The 18,897-nt window shown below is 57.5% G+C and overlaps 4 protein-coding genes across 4 annotated transcripts in view; 1 reads left to right on the forward strand and 3 right to left on the reverse strand.

Annotated features, from left to right (window-relative positions):
* Window positions 1-67: 67 nt before the first annotated feature.
* Window positions 68-4,826, reverse strand: PTSG_01373 (uncharacterized protein). The gene is made up of 2 exons (XM_004997289.1): window positions 3,597-4,826; window positions 68-3,154 (listed from the first exon to the last, which is right to left on the reverse strand). The coding sequence occupies exons 1-2, from the start codon at window positions 4,757-4,759 to the stop codon at window positions 229-231; spliced, it is 4,089 nt and encodes a 1,362-aa protein (XP_004997346.1). The 5' UTR covers window positions 4,760-4,826; the 3' UTR covers window positions 68-228.
* A 1,363-nt stretch (window positions 4,827-6,189) lies between these two features.
* Window positions 6,190-12,092, reverse strand: PTSG_01374 (heat shock protein). The gene is made up of 9 exons (XM_004997290.1): window positions 11,969-12,092; window positions 11,490-11,675; window positions 11,025-11,249; window positions 10,718-10,819; window positions 10,258-10,465; window positions 9,975-10,226; window positions 9,643-9,819; window positions 9,275-9,373; window positions 6,190-8,646 (listed from the first exon to the last, which is right to left on the reverse strand). Exons 1-9 carry the CDS (start codon window positions 12,059-12,061, stop codon window positions 6,536-6,538), a joined length of 3,453 nt encoding a protein of 1,150 aa, XP_004997347.1. The 5' UTR covers window positions 12,062-12,092; the 3' UTR covers window positions 6,190-6,535.
* A 327-nt stretch (window positions 12,093-12,419) lies between these two features.
* PTSG_01375 (uncharacterized protein) lies at window positions 12,420-15,645 on the forward strand. Its single transcript, XM_004997291.1, has one exon. The coding sequence runs from the start codon at window positions 12,779-12,781 to the stop codon at window positions 15,344-15,346; it is 2,568 nt and encodes an 855-aa protein (XP_004997348.1). The 5' UTR covers window positions 12,420-12,778; the 3' UTR covers window positions 15,347-15,645.
* A 230-nt stretch (window positions 15,646-15,875) lies between these two features.
* Window positions 15,876-18,897, reverse strand: part of PTSG_01376 (ULK protein kinase) — a gene marked incomplete at both ends in the record, with an annotated part of 8,857 nt that continues 5,835 nt past the window's right edge. Inside the window, 5 exons of the mRNA XM_004997292.1 lie at window positions 15,876-15,968; window positions 16,463-16,556; window positions 16,766-16,878; window positions 17,204-18,112; window positions 18,388-18,597. Of these exons, the coding sequence (XP_004997349.1) occupies window positions 15,876-15,968; window positions 16,463-16,556; window positions 16,766-16,878; window positions 17,204-18,112; window positions 18,388-18,597 (1,419 nt within the window). The remainder of the gene's footprint in view (window positions 15,969-16,462; window positions 16,557-16,765; window positions 16,879-17,203; window positions 18,113-18,387; window positions 18,598-18,897) is intronic.

The raw sequence follows: 18,897 nt of genomic DNA on the forward strand, positions 1-18,897 counted from the left end.
GCTGAGGAGGCCAAATGAACCCCAAACCGAAGCATGCAACGCACACTATGGTCTTCCAGAAAACGAAAGCATGAGAAAGCAGAGGTGAACAGAGAAGCAACGAGATACACACAGAGAAAAAAGGGGAGAAGGGAAATAAAGAAGCCTCACACGCACACCAACAGATGGCCACCATGCATCATCAAGTCATCCGCAACCACTCACGAACTCCGCAGCCCCCGCACCCGTTCACATCGCCTTGCTCCTCTTGCTCTTGTTCTCCTCAAACACCACCTTCTCCCCCTCGTCGTCATCTTCGTCCTGCTGTTGCAGAGCCCTGCGCTCCGTCCCTCCACGCTGGCTGTGCATGACCAGGGGCAGCCCGCGCTCCCCGCTTGCTGTGTCGCTGCTGCTGCTGGCAGTGGCGTTTATCGTGCAGTTGTTCATGCACAGGCGCTCAAAGGCATGCGCTGCGGGGACGTCGGTGAACGTGCAGCTGCCAAGACAGAGCTCACGCACGCCGCCAAACGCGGCAAACCCCTCAAACGTGCAGTTGTTCAGAAGCATGGACTCCACGCCCTCCGTCGTGTGCAGCAGAAAGCGTTGCACCACATCCATCATCACCACTCCCGACACGTCCCACAGCCCAAGGCTCGGCATGCGCGGGCCGTCCACGCACACGAGGCGTGCACCTGCCACGGAGGCCACACCAGTGCAGTCTTTCAACGTCACGCTGAGCTTCACTGCACTTTGGATAGCGCCCAGCACGCGGCACTGCTTCAACTGCATCCTCTTCGTCCGCTGCAGGCTGCACAGCCCCCGCACACTAGGCGGCTCTGTCGTGCTGCTGCTGCTGCCGCGGCTGCTGCTGCGGATGTGCACCTCGGCCACGTGCGCCAGTGGCGATGCATCAAATACGCTGGATGCATGCTGCTCCCCCACCATTACGTGGCACAGCCTCACGGCGGGCGGCAGCGCAGCCGACAGTGAGTCGGAGGGCAGGTCGAACAGCATCACCTCCGTCTTCTCGGGAATCGGCTGCGGGTCCCGCGCATACGCGGCTGATGCGCGCCCGTGCAGCTCCAGCAGGCGACAGCGCCCACCCAGCGCACGCAGCGCCGCGGGCGGCAGCTCAACGTCCAGCACACACACGTCGATGCGGGCACTCGGCAGCGCTGTGGTGATGGTGGTAAGAGTGTCACCGTCAGCAGCGGCATCGGGATTGCCACCATCTTCACCGCCAGCAGCATCATCATCATCATCATCATCATCATCATCATCATCATCATCATCATCATCATCATCATCATCATCATGGTTGTCCCCGTTGTCACCATCGCCGCTACTGGTGGACGCGCACCGCAACTGGACACCCCGGTGGAGACCATCAGCACCACCATCAGCGTCGCCACCATGAGTATCACCACCATCAGGGTCGCCATCAAGCAGTGGGATGTGCACATTGTACAGCCGCGGCAGGTTGACCAGGCGCAAGCGCGTGGCCGGGGCGCGCGTGCACCGCAGCGAGAAGAGCTCAGGACAGTCGCTCAGGTTGACGCTGTTCACGCCTCCTGTCACCGCCACCTCCACCTCCGTCACCGCGCACGCCTGCACTTCCAGCCTGTCAAGCTGTCTGCCGAAGAAGCCGACCGTCCCGAGTGTTGCAGACCTGGCCACCTCCATCGTGCCGCACTCGTCTGCCTTGAGCGAGACGCGGTGGAGAGCGGGGCAGTTGCTCACGTTAAGCCCCGCCACCTGGTGCACAGCGCGTATGTCCAGCGAGTGGAGCAAGTGGCACTCCACCACGCGTATGACGCCGGCGCGGTGCAGGTCGCACATGCGCACGGCAGCGAGGGCCCTGCAGTTGCTCAGCTGCACGGTGCCCACGGTGGCGTTGGCAATGTCGAACCGGGCGAGCGCGTGGCAGTCGCTGACCTCCACCTGCTGCACGAGCACGGCAGCAGGAATCGCCGGCACAGACAGCTCCTCGCAGCCGCGCGCCCGCAGGCGATCACGCGTGTCAGCACCGCACGTGACCTGCGTCACCGCGTCGCAGAACCGCAGCTCAACATGCATGGCGTTGGGCAGGTTCACATGACCTCGCAACCCAGCCACGTTGCCCAGCACAAAGCGCGTGGCGTGGAAGGTGAGGGTGCTGTCTGCAGAGCCGCCGGCGCCATGAACCACGTTGCAATCGATAATGCGCAGCTTGTTCGCGTTGCGCAGGGCGCCGATGTCGTCGATTTTCACGCCATGCAGCGTCACTTCCTGCGCATTCTTCAGCGGCGCCACGGAGGCCAGCAGGCGAACATCCCGGATAGTCAACCGCTCCACGCCAGCCAGCGCACCAATGCCAAGCGCATGCGTGCGCACGCTGCTGTTGTTGCCGCTGCTGTTGCCGTCGTCGTAGAAGTCCGAAAGAAAAATGCCCTGCACGCGTGTCAGCGTGCCCGCGATGCTGGTTTGCTGTGGCGACATGTGCCAATGCACGTCCTCCACATCGGTCAGCTCCAGGCAGTCAATCCGTCCATTCCCCATGATGCACAGGCGACGTACGCGTGCAAGCCGCAGCCGCTCAAGCCTGGCGCGCGGGTAGATGCACAGGTAGTCAATGGCGGGACATCCAAGCACCTCCAGTGCTGCTTCAAGCACCCGCACGTCCTCGTCACCGCTGCACTCGCACTCCCGAATGCAGCACTCGCCCATCTTCATTGTGTGGCGGCGGCTGTTGTCGTTGATGGCCGTGGAGCGGGGGGCGGTCATGTCGCTGATGCCGCTGATGCCGCTGGTGTGGATGGTGGGATGGGCGGCGATAATGCCACTGGTGTCGCTGGTGGGATGGGCGGCGATAATGTCGCTGGTGGGGTGGGCGGCGATAATGTCGCTGATGTCGCTGGTGTGGATGGTGGGATGGGCGGCGATAATGTCGCTGGTGTGGATGGTGGGATGGGCGGCGATAATGTCGCTGATGTCGCTGGTGTGGATGGTAGGGTGGGCGGCGATAATGTCGCTGATGTCGCTGGTGTGGATGGTAGGGTGGGCGGCGATAATGTCGCTGGTGTGGATGGTAGGGTGGGCGGCGATGATGTCGCTGGTGGGGTGGGCGGCGATAATGTCGCTGATGTCGCTGGTGTGGATGGTCGTGGGGTGGGCGGCGGTCATGTCGCTGATGCCGCTGGTGTGGATGGTCGTGGAACATCTATTTGGGTTCGTCGCTAGAAAACTACCAAGTACTTTCGGATATATATTGAATACGAGTCGCAGTTGGCACCTCCTACGAAGATGCCTTCACGATCACACCCGAGTTTCGTCATATACGTGGACGTGGCGTGTGTGCGCGAATCTTATCGGTAGAGCTCGCACCGATAGAGTAGATCAGGGAGGGGATCCGTGTAATTACTTATCAGGAACGATAGCCCTGTGAGGCCCCTAATTCACAACCTCATTCAAATAGTGAAACGTCGGAAGCATGCGTCCGGGTTCTCACGCCTTACCTCCCTCACGGCTATGGGCTCGTTAAAATCCCAGGCCAGTGAAGATAGGCCTTCGACTACACGATACCATATAACATCTCGACCCTCTGCAGGGGGGATTTTGTTTAGATAGTCTCACATGACCGATAAGTTCCTAATGAGGGCTGGATGTCGAGAACCATAAAGTAGGTTACCCCTACGGAACAGCCAGCTTCACAATGTGGCAAGTATGGTGTTACAATGACGCTGGTGTGGATGGTCGTGGGGTGGGCGGCGATAATGTCGCTGATGTGGATGGTGTGGATGGTCGTGGGGTGGGCGGCGGTCATGTCGCTGATGTCGCTGGTGTGGATGGTCGTGGGGTGGGCGGCGGTCATGTCGCTGATGCCGCTGGTGTGGATGGTCGTGGGGTGGGCGGCGATAATGTCGCTGATGTCGCTGGTGTGGATGGTCGTGGGGTGGGCGGCGGTCATGTCGCTGATGCCGCTGGTGTGGATGGTCGTGGGGTGGGCGGCGATAATGTCGCTGGTGTGGGTGGTGGTGCTGCTGGCAGTGGCTGCTGTTGCCATGCGAGCGTATTCGGTTGCGGTGACGGTAGTGATGTCGTTGTCACTGTCGCAGCCACGCTTGCCACTCGCGTCCATCCAGCTGCTGGTGCTGTTGCCATCATCATCATCATCATCATCATCATCATCATCATCATCATCATCATCATCATCATCATCATCATCATCATCATCATCATCAGCACCATCATCATCATCATCATCATCATCATCATCATCATCATCATCATCATCATCATCATCATCATCACTGCTGTCGCTGTTGGTGTGGGTGCGCAGGGCACAGGCCATGGTGTGCATGTCTGCAGGGCCAAGCCATACTACCATATCAGAGACGCCGGAGAAGCACACGCGGCCGTTGCGGGCAAACGCATCCAGGAACGCCCGTGGCGGTGACGGCGGCAGATGCAGCTGCTCCAGGTCGCACGTCCACAGCACGCCAAGACGGGAGAGCACGCAGAACCGGGATTCAAGCCAGGTGCGCTCGGCGGCGTCGTTGCTGCTGGCGGGCGCTATCCAGCCCACGCCCGGTGCCTGGAACGCTTCCTTGAGACACCACTTGGGCAGGGAGTGGGGCAGGTCATCATACGCCCACCGGCAGGTGAGAAAGAGGCGCAGGATGGTCTTGGCATGCTCCACCATGACCGTGGACCGCTGCGTGGCTGTCGGGCGCGGGTGCTGGCCATGCTGCATGAGGTGCGTGGCCACCACGGACAGCACGTGAGCAGTCACACTGTCCATCACTAGGGCTGAGCTGGTCGTGCTGTAGGTGCTGCTGCTGGTAGTGGTGGTGGTGGTGGTGGTGGTGGTGGTGGTGGTGGTGGTGGTAGCGGTTGCAATTCGCGACTGCTTGCTTGGAGGGGAAGGAGGGAGCTGGGAAACTGGCTGTTGGGAAAGAGGAAATAAGGATGGGTAGAAGCCGAAAAGCGGTGAACCACGCTCCGAAGAGAGGGAGAGAGGGGGAAGAGAGAGAAGGGGGGGGGCAGACAGACGAAGAGGATGAACAAGAGAGAATGTGTGTGTGCGTGTGGGTGTGTATGTGAAGGAGAGGGGGTGTGCGAAAATGGCCAACACACACATGCACATGCACACACAAAACAACAGCTGGATGAAGCAATGCCACCAAAGGGGAGTGCTACTGCCAAGGAAATGACAGCAGGAATGCAGAAGAAGCGAAAAAGATGAAAAAGACGAGGAAAAAAAAAAAGGCGCGTGCTGGGTACTGCGTGGGCGTGCGCGAGTCACATTGTTGCGAGTGTCCGCCGTTTTGGTGGTACGTGTCTGCTTGTTGTTCGTTCGCAGCTTGGCCATCCAGAGCCTCACTGCCAGCACGCAATGAGCACAAAGCCAGCGGTTTTGTTGACGCCCAATGTCGCAACAACCACACCTAGTTGCTCGGATTGGGTCGGATGAGTGCCAGCCAAGAGACGTCAGCTCAGTCTAAGGGATGTAGTGCTTCCCTTCCCTCCCAACTTTTGGAAACCCGGACGCCCGCTGGCTGGCACACGATGGTACGCGCACCACACACGTGCGGCGTGTCCTGTCGACAGGAGAAGTGGTGTTGTGGTGTGAAAGTGTCTTGTGTTACATTCCACTTGGATGTCGGAGGACATGACACAGCATTGCAATGAAAGACGTCACATCACAACGTCACGCCACACCTCGACATGCAAATTGTAACCTCTGCACCCACTAGCACCTGACATGAGCTCGCACCTTTTGTTGGGGGCATGGCTTTTCGTGTTGCACTCATGTCAAGCCGAAAGTCACATGATGAGGTCCTGCTTGGCTTGTCGATGGCTTGCCTTGCTTTCTTTGCTGGTTTGCATCTTCTTGTTGTTTGGTGGTGGTGGTTGTAGAGGATTTATGGAAATTTTCAGCTAAAATTCAGTAACGGCGCCCACCACACCCTTGTCCTTCTTCAGTGCTCTGTGTTGTGTGTGTGTGTGTGTGTGCTCTTGTGTGTGTGCTGTGTGTGTGTGTGTAGGTGTGTCGTGTTGCTGTTGTGTGTTGCTGTTGTCTTGTGTATGTGTGTATGTGTATTGTTTCTTCTTTTCTTGGCTGCAACCAGCCTCAGCTCCGGAATCAATCCGGCCAAGTAACCAAAGGACCACAGCAAACACCGAAGAAAAGACCCACACACACGAAATTGTCATGTCACACACATAACTTCGAGGACTTATATATTAGGCTCAACAGACACGCACACACACAACATAAGAACATACACCCACCCATCCACAATACCCTACTCACACAAAGGAAATACACTCACGGATGGGGTAAGAGAGCAGATGCCACGCAGCAGCAATGCAGGGAATAGAGGAAGATGGAAACGTAAGAGTCGGCAGTGAATGTGACGGTAGGCAATGGGGCCACAAGGCTGAGACCCCAGCCATATGCAAACAGAGAAGCGATTAAGGGCACGAATAGAAAAGGAACCAAGAGCGATGTGGGCATGACATGCACGGGTGAGCAACCAAAACCACAAGGGCTGGCTGGCCGGTTTCGTTTCGTTTAGTCGACCTCGTCGATGGTGGGGCCAGAGGTCTGGTCCGTGGAAGGTGGTGGGCCACCCTGGTTGGGCATGCCACCAGGCATACCGCCGCCAGGAGCACCACCCTCGGCATACAGCTTGCTCATGATGGGGTTGGCAACGCCCTCGAGCTCCTTCTGCTGGTGCTCAATCTCGTCCTTCTCCGCAGACGGGTTGGCGTCGATCCAGGCGAGGACCTCGTCGCACTTGGACTTGATGGTGTTCTTGTCGTCGTCGCTGATCTTGTCCTTGAGCTTGTCCTCGTCGACGGTGGACTTGAGGTTGAAGGCGTACGACTCGAGGCCGTTTTTGGCGTTGACCTTCTCCTTCATGGCCTCATCCTGGGCCTTGTACTTCTCGGCCTCCTGCACCATGCGCTCAATCTCGTCCTTGGACAGGCGGCCCTTGTCGTTGGTGATGGTGATCTTGTTCGACTTGCCAGAGGCCTTGTCCTGCGCAGACACGTTCAGGATGCCGTTGGCGTCAATGTCGAAGGTGACCTCAATCTGGGGCACGCCGCGTGGGGCGGGGGCAATGCCGGACAGCTCAAACTTGCCGAGGAGGTTGTTGTCCTTGGTCATGGTGCGTTCGCCCTCGTACACCTGGATCAGCACACCGGGCTGGTTGTCGGAGTAGGTGGTGAAGGTCTGGGAGGTCTTGGTGGGGATGGTGGTGTTGCGCTTGATGAGCGGCGTCATGACACCGCCGGCCGTCTCCAGGCCGAGGGAGAGCGGGGCGACATCGAGCAGGAGGAGGTCCTGCACCTCCTCGGACTTGTCGCCGGAGAGGATGGCGGCCTGGACGGCGGCACCGTAGGCGACGGCCTCGTCGGGGTTGATGCTCTTGTTCAGGTCCTTGCCGTTGAAGAAGTCCTGCAGCAGCTTCTGGATCTTGGGGATGCGGGTGGAGCCGCCAACGAGGACGACTTCGTCAATCTCGCCCTTGCCGAGCTTGGCGTCGCGCAGAGCCTTCTCGACGGGCTCGAGGGTGCCGCGGAAGAGGTCGGCGCACAGGTCCTCGAAGCGGGCGCGGGTGATGGATGTGTAGAAGTCGACGCCCTCGAAGAGCGAGTCAATCTCAATGTTGGCCTGGGTGGAGGCCGAGAGGGTGCGCTTGGCGCGCTCGCAGGCGGTGCGGAGACGGCGCAGGGCGCGCTTGTTGGAGGTGAGGTCCTTCTTGTGCTTGCGCTTGAACTCGGTCACAAAGTGGTTGACCATGCGGTTGTCAAAGTCCTCGCCGCCAAGGTGGGTGTCACCGGCAGTGGACTTGACCTCGAAGATGCCGTCGTCGATGGACAGGACGGACACATCGAAGGTGCCGCCACCGAGATCGAAGATGAGGACGTGGGCCTCCTTCTGGCCCTTCTTGTCGAGACCGTAGGCGATGGCGGCGGCCGTGGGCTCGTTGATGATGCGGAGGACGTTGAGGCCGGCAATGGTGCCTGCGTCCTTGGTGGCCTGGCGCTGGGAGTCGTTGAAGTAGGCGGGGACGGTAACGACGACGTCCTTGATGTCGGAGCCGAGGTAGGCTTCTGCAATCTCCTTCATTTTGACGAGGACCATGGAGGAGATCTCCTCGGGGAAGAACTGCTTTGTCTCGCCCATGTACTCGACCTGGATCTTGGGGCGGCCTTCGACCTCGACGACGGTGAAGGGCCAGTGCTTCATGTCGCTCTGCACCGCTGACTCGTTGAACTTGCGGCCGATGAGGCGCTTGGCGTCGAAGACGGTGTTGCTTGGGTTCATGGCCACCTGGTTCTTGGCTGGGTCGCCAATCAGGCGCTCAGAGTCCGTGAAGGCAATATAGCTGGGCGTGGTGCGGTTGCCCTGGTCGTTGGCGATAATTTCAACCTTGCCGTGCTGGAACACGCCGACGCACGAGTACGTCGTGCCCAGATCAATTCCGATGGCTGGCATCTTCTTTGCGTCTCGAGTGGTTGTGAAGATGTCCTGAGAGAAGGAGAGAAAGAAACGAAGTCGGCTGGTCGACGATAGGAACTTCTTCTTGGCTTGCTTCTCTTGCTTGCTTGTTGAGAGACAAGTGCTCTGGCTTGCTTTTCTGGCTTGCTTTGACCGTGGTTCTGTAGCTTGTGCTAAATCATGCGACGATGAAAAAATGAACGCTCGCTCACGGACCGACCAGCAGATTGGCGCAGAGAAAGGAAGAGAGGGAAAGAAACTAAAGAGAAAAGCACACAACGAAGCTGAGGGAAAGAAGAAGAAGCACCGAAGCAATCACACCCACAAAACACAATCACTCACAGTCAACATGCACATCAGTGGCAGGAGGTGTGACTGTGCAACATGAGCGTCATGTTGCTTCTTGATGGTTCTGGTTGGGCCCCTTGCGTCGCGCACGCGCGCCAAGAAACCAGAAGCACCTCGAACGAAATGAGTGCTGACCTTTGATGACTGTGCACAAGAAACCACTATCGAGACTGAAGTCAGTCGTGCATCAATTGAGGGTGGGCGAGGTGAGCGAACGCACGAGAAGGGCGGCAGCGCACGCTGTGAGCAGCACTGAGCAGAGGGACGAGGCGGAGGTGGAGGAGGACGAGGAGCGCGAAGGGAACGATGATGGGTGAGAAGAAAAGGTGGCAACGGCTGCGTTGGGAGCCTTGGCGGCAGGAGTGTTGCTGCTATTGCTGTTGCTGGTGCCGTTGTTGTTCTTGAGGGCGTTGCGCGCTTCGCGAGCAGCGCGGTGGCCTGCTTGCACGGCACCGTCCATGTAGCCACACCATTGCGTGGCTGTCTCCGTGCCTGCAAAGTGCACGCGCCCCTCTGGATCGCTCAGCCGTCCACCCCACATGGTCCACACACCTGCACGAGGGCAAACACACGCGGGGCAGTTCATTCGCGATGTTTGTGTGTGTGTGTGTGTGTGTGTGTGTGTGTGTGTGTGTGTGTGTGTGTGTGTGTGTGTGTGTGTGTGTGTGTGTGTGTGTGTGTGTGTGTGTGTGTGTGTGTGTGTGTCGTAGTACATGTGTGCATGAGCATGTGCACAAACATACACACGCACAAGGTTCAACCCCCCTCCCCCCGTCACGTGTGCGTCACGTTGTCACCCAGAACCACACGACACACAGCACCTGGTGGCATGGCGGCCACGGGGCAGCCGCCGTTGTACGGCTCCTCGCTCCAATCCTTGTCAATGTAAGAGATGAACGAGTCGGCTTCCGGCCCAAACATGGACACCAGAGCAGCAACAACTGCAGCTCGGCGCTCAGCCTGCGTTCGCGCGCTCCAGTACACGGCATCATCTCCGCCTGGCACCAAGCAACACCAAGCAACCCCAACAAACAAGCCAAGTCACACATCACATCAGCACTTGCGTGGGGGGATGGATTCGTGGACACGCATTCCAAGAGATGGAACGCCTCAATGTAACATACACTTACTCATGCATGCAGCAGCTACTCACCAATGAAACCCACGAGCCCGTAAGCTTCATCGTTGGGGAATGTGCAGTCAAGGACACAGCACAGCACGCCATCACTGCTGGCAGCCTGGTGTGTGTGTGTGTGTGTGTGTGTGTGTGTGTGTGTGTGTGTGTGTGTGTGTGTGTGTGTGTGTGTGTGTGTGTGTGTGTGTGTGTGTGTGTGTGTTGGGGCGGAGGTGCTCGCGCGTGAGATTGATGCCATCAATGTGGCAAAAACTCTAGTGATCACTACGACTACAACACACACACACATACACACACATACATGCACGCACACGCACGTACATGCACGCACATGCACGCACACGCACTTGAGCAAGTTTTGTGGAGATTTGCTGCGCGCCACCAGCGAGGCGAAGCTCCTGGCCACCGTTCTCGCCGGCATCGAGCAGGCGGTCGAGCGTGCCGGCACACTTTGCGTAGTGCAGGAAGTACATCATGGACACGCGCTCGGGCTCGGAGCCAAACACAACCTTTGGACCAGCAGCAAGCGTGCACACAGCGGGTTGAAGGCAACATGACGTGGTTGTTCACGCTGTCACACGGGAACCACGCACGGAACAGCACACAGCAGAAAACACAACAAGGATGATACACTCCGGAAACCCCCCCCCCTCACACACACACACGCACACACACACACACACACACAGAGCAGAACACACACACACACACAGAGCAGAACACACGTACATGCACACACACACATACGCAGTTGCGCTTACGCGAGTCATCATGCGAAAGGCTTGGCTGACGTTGTCGCTCAGAGAATAATGCCGGGCAACTTGGCCGATGGACATGCGATCAAACACGTGAGGATCGCGCTCCTAACGCATTGGCAAACGCGCATTGAACGAAGGTTGAATATCAGCACAGTGATTCGTGTTGAAAGGAAACAGGCATGTGTCAGCGTGCGCACACGCACACACACGCACACAAACACACACGCACGCGCATCACACACACACACATCACACATACACATGCACTCGCACAGACAAACACACACGCACGCACATCACACACACGCACAGTTGAGTCTGGAAGTGGCTGTCCAATCAAGTACTCAAACCAGGCCATGAGAGCGCCGAGGCTAATGGACGTCAGCACGCCGAGGCAGAACGGGATGTTGCCTTCATAGGATGCTGGTCTGCTGTCTTTCAGCTGCATGAGGTTGCGACCTTTGTGGTACTGGGGATAGTACTCAATTCCCAGCTCTTTCACCAACGCAAGCGCGTTTGGCTGCGAATGGGAGATCTGTCACAATACGGCGCACACGTCCATGCACAAGCACAAGAATACGCACCCACGTGCACACACACACACGCACGCACATGTGCATGAACAAACACACACAAACATGTACATGTGAGCAAGTCGTGAGCATTTGAGCAGTGGGTTGGTTTGATCGCGAAGAGCAGACCATCATTGCAGTCACAAACGCAGTCTTTCGAATCAACAGCTGCAGTGCATGACACAGCTGCTGTTGTGACTTACCCATTGTCCGCCGACATCGCAGGCGACGATGCCTGTGTGGCCCTCGATCGTGGTGGTCAGTGTGCGTCCGCCAACGCGCTCCTTGGCTTCAAGCACAAGCACTGACAGCCCATCCTTTTCCAACTCATACGCTGCAGTCAGCCCAGAGATCCCACCACCAACGACAATCACGTCCACGTCTTGTCTCTATCAGAAAAAGAGAGTGTGTGAGTGAGAGAGTGAGAGTGAGAGAGAGTGTGTGTGTGTGTGTGCGTGTGTGTGTGTGTGTGTGTGTGTGTGTGTGTGTGTGTGTGCAGCATGATGTGACATGCAAGGTGTTGAAGCCGCGCAGATGTAGATGAGCGAGCATGCACACAACAGTCAGGCAATCCCGCGGCACGCCCCTCAAATCTCAGCAGCATGTAAGCAGGAGTGTGGTCGATCTTCATCACACACACACACACACATGCACACACGCACACACATGCATGCACACTGACAGTGTTTGGGCCGAGCGGGTTTGTGCGTGCAGTGGAGCTGCCTGGCAGCGCAGCGGAGCTACCATCGGATCGAAACAACACGCTGCTGCTCATCGCCGTCGTGCTTGCTTCAGTGGTCCGCGCGCAAAAAAAAAAAAGGACCAAAAGAAGAAGAGAAACGCACTATGCAAAATATGCTGTCGGAATTCAAATCTGGTCTCTTCCTACAACCCATCGTGACGATCTGCGCACGCCATGACGTCGTGCGGTTAGTTGCTTGCATCACATGTGTGCAACAGTGGTGCAGAAGATGCGTCATGTCATCCCCCGTGTGCGGAACGCAAGGAAGGCTCCAAGTGCAAGTGACTGCAAGCAAGCAGGAGGACTAGGACGCTCGCGCCCAGAGCGTTCACCTGGCTGCTCTGGTGCACGCAGGTAGTGAAAACTTGCGTCCGGTTTTCGTCAGTGGGCAGCAGCCATGGCACACACCACTGCACCAATGCACCAATGCACCGATGCTGCTGGAGACATGGAGACTCGTGTGTGGCAACACTGCTAGCGCACGCAACAAGGGCAAGCCTACACTATCACGCCATTTCCCTTTGAACCCCCGAACAGCTCTGCTTCATTCCTATCACATCAGCGTAACAACTTCTTTCGCACTTGCGAACCCACTCTGTGATCGTCCCTACTTCGCCCAGTCACTCACTCCACTTTGATTCCACAGAAGACGGTTCTCCTGTTCTCCTTGTACCTCGACCCATCCGCCTCTCCTTCTCACCCCGCCCCTTCACACATCCCACTCTGCCGCTCTGCTGCGCTGACAACGCCATGCTACGCAGCACGCAGCAACACAATTCGACGCCCACAGCGGTGTTCATCTCGTTTGAGGCATCGGACGCCGGTGCGCAGGCGCGTGCGCTGCAACGGCGCCTGCGCGACGAACAGGTGTGCGACGCCGTGTTCATGAGCCCGCCACTCGCCCACCGCAACAGCCACGAGGCCATCCACGCAGCATGCAGCATCATCAAGAACGTCGACGTCATCATCATGCTCGGCTCCGAGCTGTACGGGCACCGCTCTGCAGAGCGGTTCAGCTCACACGAGGAGCTGCGCTTCATCCTCAAGGAAAAGGCAAATAAGCACACGTGCCTCGTGCACATGTGCACCAGCTTCCGCGACACAGCAACAGAGGCGCTCCTCGCCCAGACCGAGCACCACTCCTTCTTGTGGCTGGAAGCAGCTGACCCAGAAGCACGCAACACGCCACCAGAGGGTCTCATTCAGACCATCCGCGAGCTGGTCGCACGCCCCCACTCACCACCACCACCACAAGATCACTGGCAGCCACAGCACTATCAACCACCCCTCACGCATGAGCTTGTTGTGCCACCTACGATCGACAGCACCGCTCACGTGAGCGCTCTCTCCCAGCGCCCATGGACGGGGCCACAGTCGCCCAGCCCGGCACTGTACCAACCCCACCAACATCACCAACACCACCATGACTACCACCACCACCTCTCAGTAACAGCACCAGTGTCACACACTCAATCGCCGGCAATGACGCCACCACAGCAACGCCGACTTCGACGTGGTCGCTCCGCCTCTGTGCCCAGACCACCACCGCAGGCACCCTCGGCCTCCATGTCACCTGCTGGATCGCACGAAGCGCTCACGACGATTCCGGAGGAAGGGATCTTCACGCTAGCCCTGAGGCGAACTGTCAGCCTCGAGGAAGGCTTGGTGGGACCATCCCTGGCTAGAAGAAGTGGCGATAGCGACAGCAGCAACGAAACCCTGCTATCCGACGACGAACAGTGTGGCAATGGCAACGACGACAATTGCTACGATGGGGGTTGTGAGTGTTCGAATCACGCGGAACGCTCGCCACGCAACACGCAGCAGCAGCAGCCACAGCAGCAGCCAGCTGGTGATGCCTCAACTTCAGCTCGGCGTCGCGGGCGGGCACGCAGCCTCTCAGATGCGGTTCCCCCACATCCATCCGTCTTCATCCAGCCGCCAGAGCTCGACAACAGTGACAACGACGACAGCGGCAACGGCAGCAACGACAGCAGCAACCACAACGACGGCGCTGTCAAGAACAAACTTGACAACAGCGATGGCAACGGCAACAGCGGCAACGCCAGCAAGCACAACAACGCTGGAAACAACGACGACACCAACGATGACAGCAACGACGAACATGACACGAGCAGCATAGACAAGGACACGCGCGCTGCGGTGAAGGCAACCGTTGAGCCAATCCTGGGCTACCTGAGCCGCAACATCAACGACCCCAGGCGCTATGTGCAAGGACTTGCCTCCCTCATCACATACTTGCATGAGCAGCCAGCGGAAGTGTCTGCGTGTGTCTGCAGGGACCGCAAGGGCCGCTACAGCATCATGGCCGCCATGCGGGCCCACGGCAGCAACCGCACCCTGCAGCGCCTCGGTTGCTACGTCTTCAAACACCTGGCCAACCTCTGCTTCAGTGACGACGACGGTGATGACGACCGCGACGAAGATGTCGACATGGACAACGACGCCACCAGCAACCACCACCACGAAGACGAAGACGAAGACGAAGACGAGGAGGAGCGAGACCTGCGCGCGTTCTTCATGGTGGTGCCATCGGTGGTGCTGCTGGCAATGTGGCAGCATCAGGACGACAGCGGCGTGCAGAAGTACGCGTGTCAGATGCTGGAGGTGATGGTGCGGGCCGACAAGCAGGTGCGACAGCGTGTGCTGCAGAATGCGGGTGTCTCCGCCGTCACCATGGCCCTGAATGAACACCCGCTGAACATCTACGTGCAGGCCGCTGGCTGTGCGGTCCTGTCCACCATGGCGCGCTTCCAAGACCAGGGACTCTGCGAGATTGTCACCACGCGCGGCCCAGCGCTCATGCTTGAGGCCTTGGAGTACCATGGCAACGACGCACACGTTGTGGGTGTCGTGTGCAACTGTCTGGCCAGCATTGTGGAAGGAGCGCGTCGCGTGCACGAGCGGCAGCAGCAACGCCGATGCCAACCCCGCCACGGCCGCCATAGGGGCGAGCTAATCAGCCACAAGGCCAGCACGGCCATTGCGGAGGTGCTGAGCGTGGAGTGGACGTGCACCACAACGGCAGCGGTGATGGATGCCATGAGCAATCACCGCCTCGATGCTGTGATGCAGGAGATGGGCTTGCGCGCTTTGCTCAGCCTGCAGCCTCAGTTGTCGCTGCAGCACGATACCGAGCACGATCAAGATACGCCCCGACGCAGCAACAGTACACCCGCAAACATTCACGTCGTACGTGCGCAGCTTCGGGACGTGGCAACCATGACCATGCAGCAATTCTCAGCCCTGAACGACATCGTGGTGCTGTGCCGGCGTCTTCTACACATTGCGCCTTGAGGGTCTGATCAGGATGGTTATGGTGAGGGGTGGAGTTGTTTATGATGATGGCGAAGTGATGGTGCTCTGAGAGCTCTGTGTTGTTTTCTTCTTCTCTTTGGGTTTTGTATCTGCAATTGCATTCATAGTCGAAGTAGGTCAGGGTTAGGGCTGTATTGTTTGACGGTGTTCATGCATGACATCACGGAATTACGTCTGTCGTTTGAATCGGTGGGTCTAAGCTGCTGCTTGGCAGCAGACATTACTCCCTGCTCTTGTGCACGTTGAAGGCACGCAAGTAAACAACACAACAAGCAAACAAACAATGGAATCAGAACACAGGCGGCAGTGGGCGCGTGTGTGTTGGCAGCTGCTTCCTCACATTAATCTCATCGCAGACTTGATGTCGCGTTTAATGGCATGATGTGACGTGAATGCAAAGTAACGACATGTCTCATGCATCAATGCCAGCAAGGGGGGGGGGGGAACAACAGCAAAATCAGCAACGGTGTACAGTGCCAGTATACACAGGAGGCACAGTGTCGTGGGCTCATCCACCGACTTGCTGGAGCATTGCGGCGCGGGCTTCCGCGTCTGGCACCGTGGCAGCAAACACACGAATGAACGCCTGGATCGGTCGAAGCTGCACGCCATGACAAGAAAACAAACGACGTATGGGGTGTTGTGAGTGCATGATCATGTGATTGGGGTGCACCAGCTGAGTTGGGGAGCTCACGCCTTGCGCAGGCGACGATTGTGCCATGGACGCATGTACAGAACGCACGAGCACACGCGGAAGGAAAGACCAAGGTGGCGAGCAGCCACGCTCAGAGAGGCAACAACGCACCCAGACAAACAAACAAGCAAACACAGACAAAACGAACAGACAGACAAACAAAACAGACAAAACAAGAAAAAACAAAACAAACGAACAGACAGACAAACAAACAACCAGACAGACAGACAGAGAGACAAAACAGACACAGACAGACGGACAGACAAAACAGACACAGACAGACAGAGAGACAAACAAACAAACAAACAAACAAACAAGCAGACATACACACATTCCATCCATCCATCCATCCATCCTTCATCACACGCGAGCAGAGTTAAATGCGGCAAGGGGGTGCATACCATCGGCAGCATTGCTTTGGGTACGGCATTGAGCAGGCGGTGCAAGAGTGCCGAGATGGGCGAGAAGAGCGGCAATAAACCGGCGCATTCGTCGCTACATTGCACCACATTCACAAGTGGACAACCAATTTCGCTCAGGTGAATGAAATGGGTGGCCAAACAGGAAATGCACGCACAAGCAGCGAGTAGCATAGATTCACAGACACAGACAGGCAGGTAGGCAGAAAGATACGGAGACACACGCACACGCACGCACTCACACACACACACATACACACACACACGCACGCACGTTGAGCTCACCTTCGTTGCAGCACGTACTGCAGGAGCAGTAGAAGCGAGCACATGGATACTCGCAAGGAGAAGATGGCAACATCTGCTTCCTCAGCAACGCGCGTATCGCGTTTGCTCAGCGCCTACACGAAAAAACCAGACGCAACCAGGCAACGGTTGTCTCAAATGTTAGCCTGAGAAGGAAGACAACTCGCGCAACCTCAACCACAACAACCGCGCAACTCGTCGAACTGCCACCATGCCCGTCCTCCTCACTCACATTTACAAACACACACACACACACACACACACATACATACACACGTACACACACACGCACATCCATACACACACAACCACACGCGCACACAATACAACATGGCACAAAACAACACAGCGCACACACACATACACACACACACGCACACATGCGCACACACACACACACACACACAACTGCGCTCGTACCAGAATGCTTGCGATCAAAGTAGCGACTGCCTTTGATACGAGACGCTGCTTGGCAAGATAGCGAAGCGCAAGCGGGCCATCCGCCAAGTGCGGGATGCACGAGATCACGTACGCAGCGTGGCGCATGACAAATGCAGAGTCCAGGTCATGCTCCGTGTTGCACATCTGGTCCGAGGCGAGGTCAGCACTTGGCATGACATCCACCAGCGGCTGGTAACTGGACATGGACTCCTCCACCATCTCCGGCATTGTTGCACAAAAGGAGGCCATCGTGTCCGGAAAAGCGTCCCACAGGTCGCACAGCACGTGGAAGCACGGCACCGAGGAGGCGGATTCGCTCTCCAGCACCTGCGTGACGAGGGCCAGCAGGTCCTGGAGGTCTGCGCTCGCTGTTCGCATGACCTCCCGGGTGTGCGACCAGTTGGCGTTGGCATGCACATGCTGTGACGCTGCCGTGTACACATGCAGCACGGTCTGCTTCATCTCCTCGTTCTGCACCGCACGATAGCTGCCGACGCCGTGTATCATCTCTGTCCACGCCTCCAGCAGCTCCTGTGTGTCCGCGTGCTGCGTCAGCTGCAGCAGGGCCACCGCGGTTTCGGTGAACAGGACCTGGCCCGCGTCTTCCGCCACTTCGTCCAGGCTCGTCGTGCCATCCATGGTGAACGCAACGCAGCGCAGCACGCGCAGGCAGTCAATGTAGAGCGCCGAGGACGGCAGCGCCCGCAGGATGACGGTGCTGTGCAAGTACGTGACGGCGAGCTTGTACAGGTCAAACAACTCCCGCAGCTCCTTGGCCTGTGCGCTCGACGGGTGGTTGCGACGCGAGACCAGCGACAGGAGCGTGTGCAGTCGGCCAATGTACTCCGGTATCCACTCCCGCACCTCGCCAACAAACACCGCAGAACACTGCGTTGTGTCATGCCATGTTGGACGTGTTGTGTGCGAGTTGTGTTATGTGTGTTTTTGTATGTTGAGCATGTGAGGGAGAGTGTAGAAAGCAAGAGGGCAGGGATGAAAACATCAGCTGCATGAAAAAACAATACACAGCATCCGGCCAGCGATACTCATCACCAGACACAGAGAGACGAACGAACAAACGGACAAAAGCCACACACACACACACACACACACACACACACACACAGACAGACAGACACACACACGTGGCAGAATGCAAGCACCTGTTGCAGATACTCGACGGATTCTTGCGGCCACTGCTCCTTGATGGTGTGCGAGGTGTGCGTTTGATCAATATCTGACAGTACTGCCTCCAGCGGGGAATGCGGGCGAATGCCGAGGGCAGAAGGCGTGCATGACTGCTCCAGTGTTTGTGGGCGAACGCGCTGCAGGCCTGCGAGGAGCAGGTATGCCTTGGCCATCACATCGACACTCTGTCGTTGTTGGATGCACCTGGTTTCAGCAAGCAGAGCGTAAATTGTCGTACAAGTCATGCGAGGGCCGCACTGCAATGAGCGACGACGAAAATATGCAAGCACATGAACAAACTCAAGCAAGCACACCGAAACACAGGCACATGAAAACAAATTCACAGGCACAGAAACACACAAATTCACAGGCACAGAAACACACAAATGCACAGGTACAGAAAAGCAAATTCAAAAGGACACGCAAACCACACACACACACACACACACACACACACACACACACACACACACACACACACACCT

Source organism: Salpingoeca rosetta (genome assembly GCF_000188695.1).
Source record: "Salpingoeca rosetta unplaced genomic scaffold supercont1.4, whole genome shotgun sequence".
Classification (NCBI taxonomy): domain Eukaryota; class Choanoflagellata; order Craspedida; family Salpingoecidae; genus Salpingoeca; species Salpingoeca rosetta.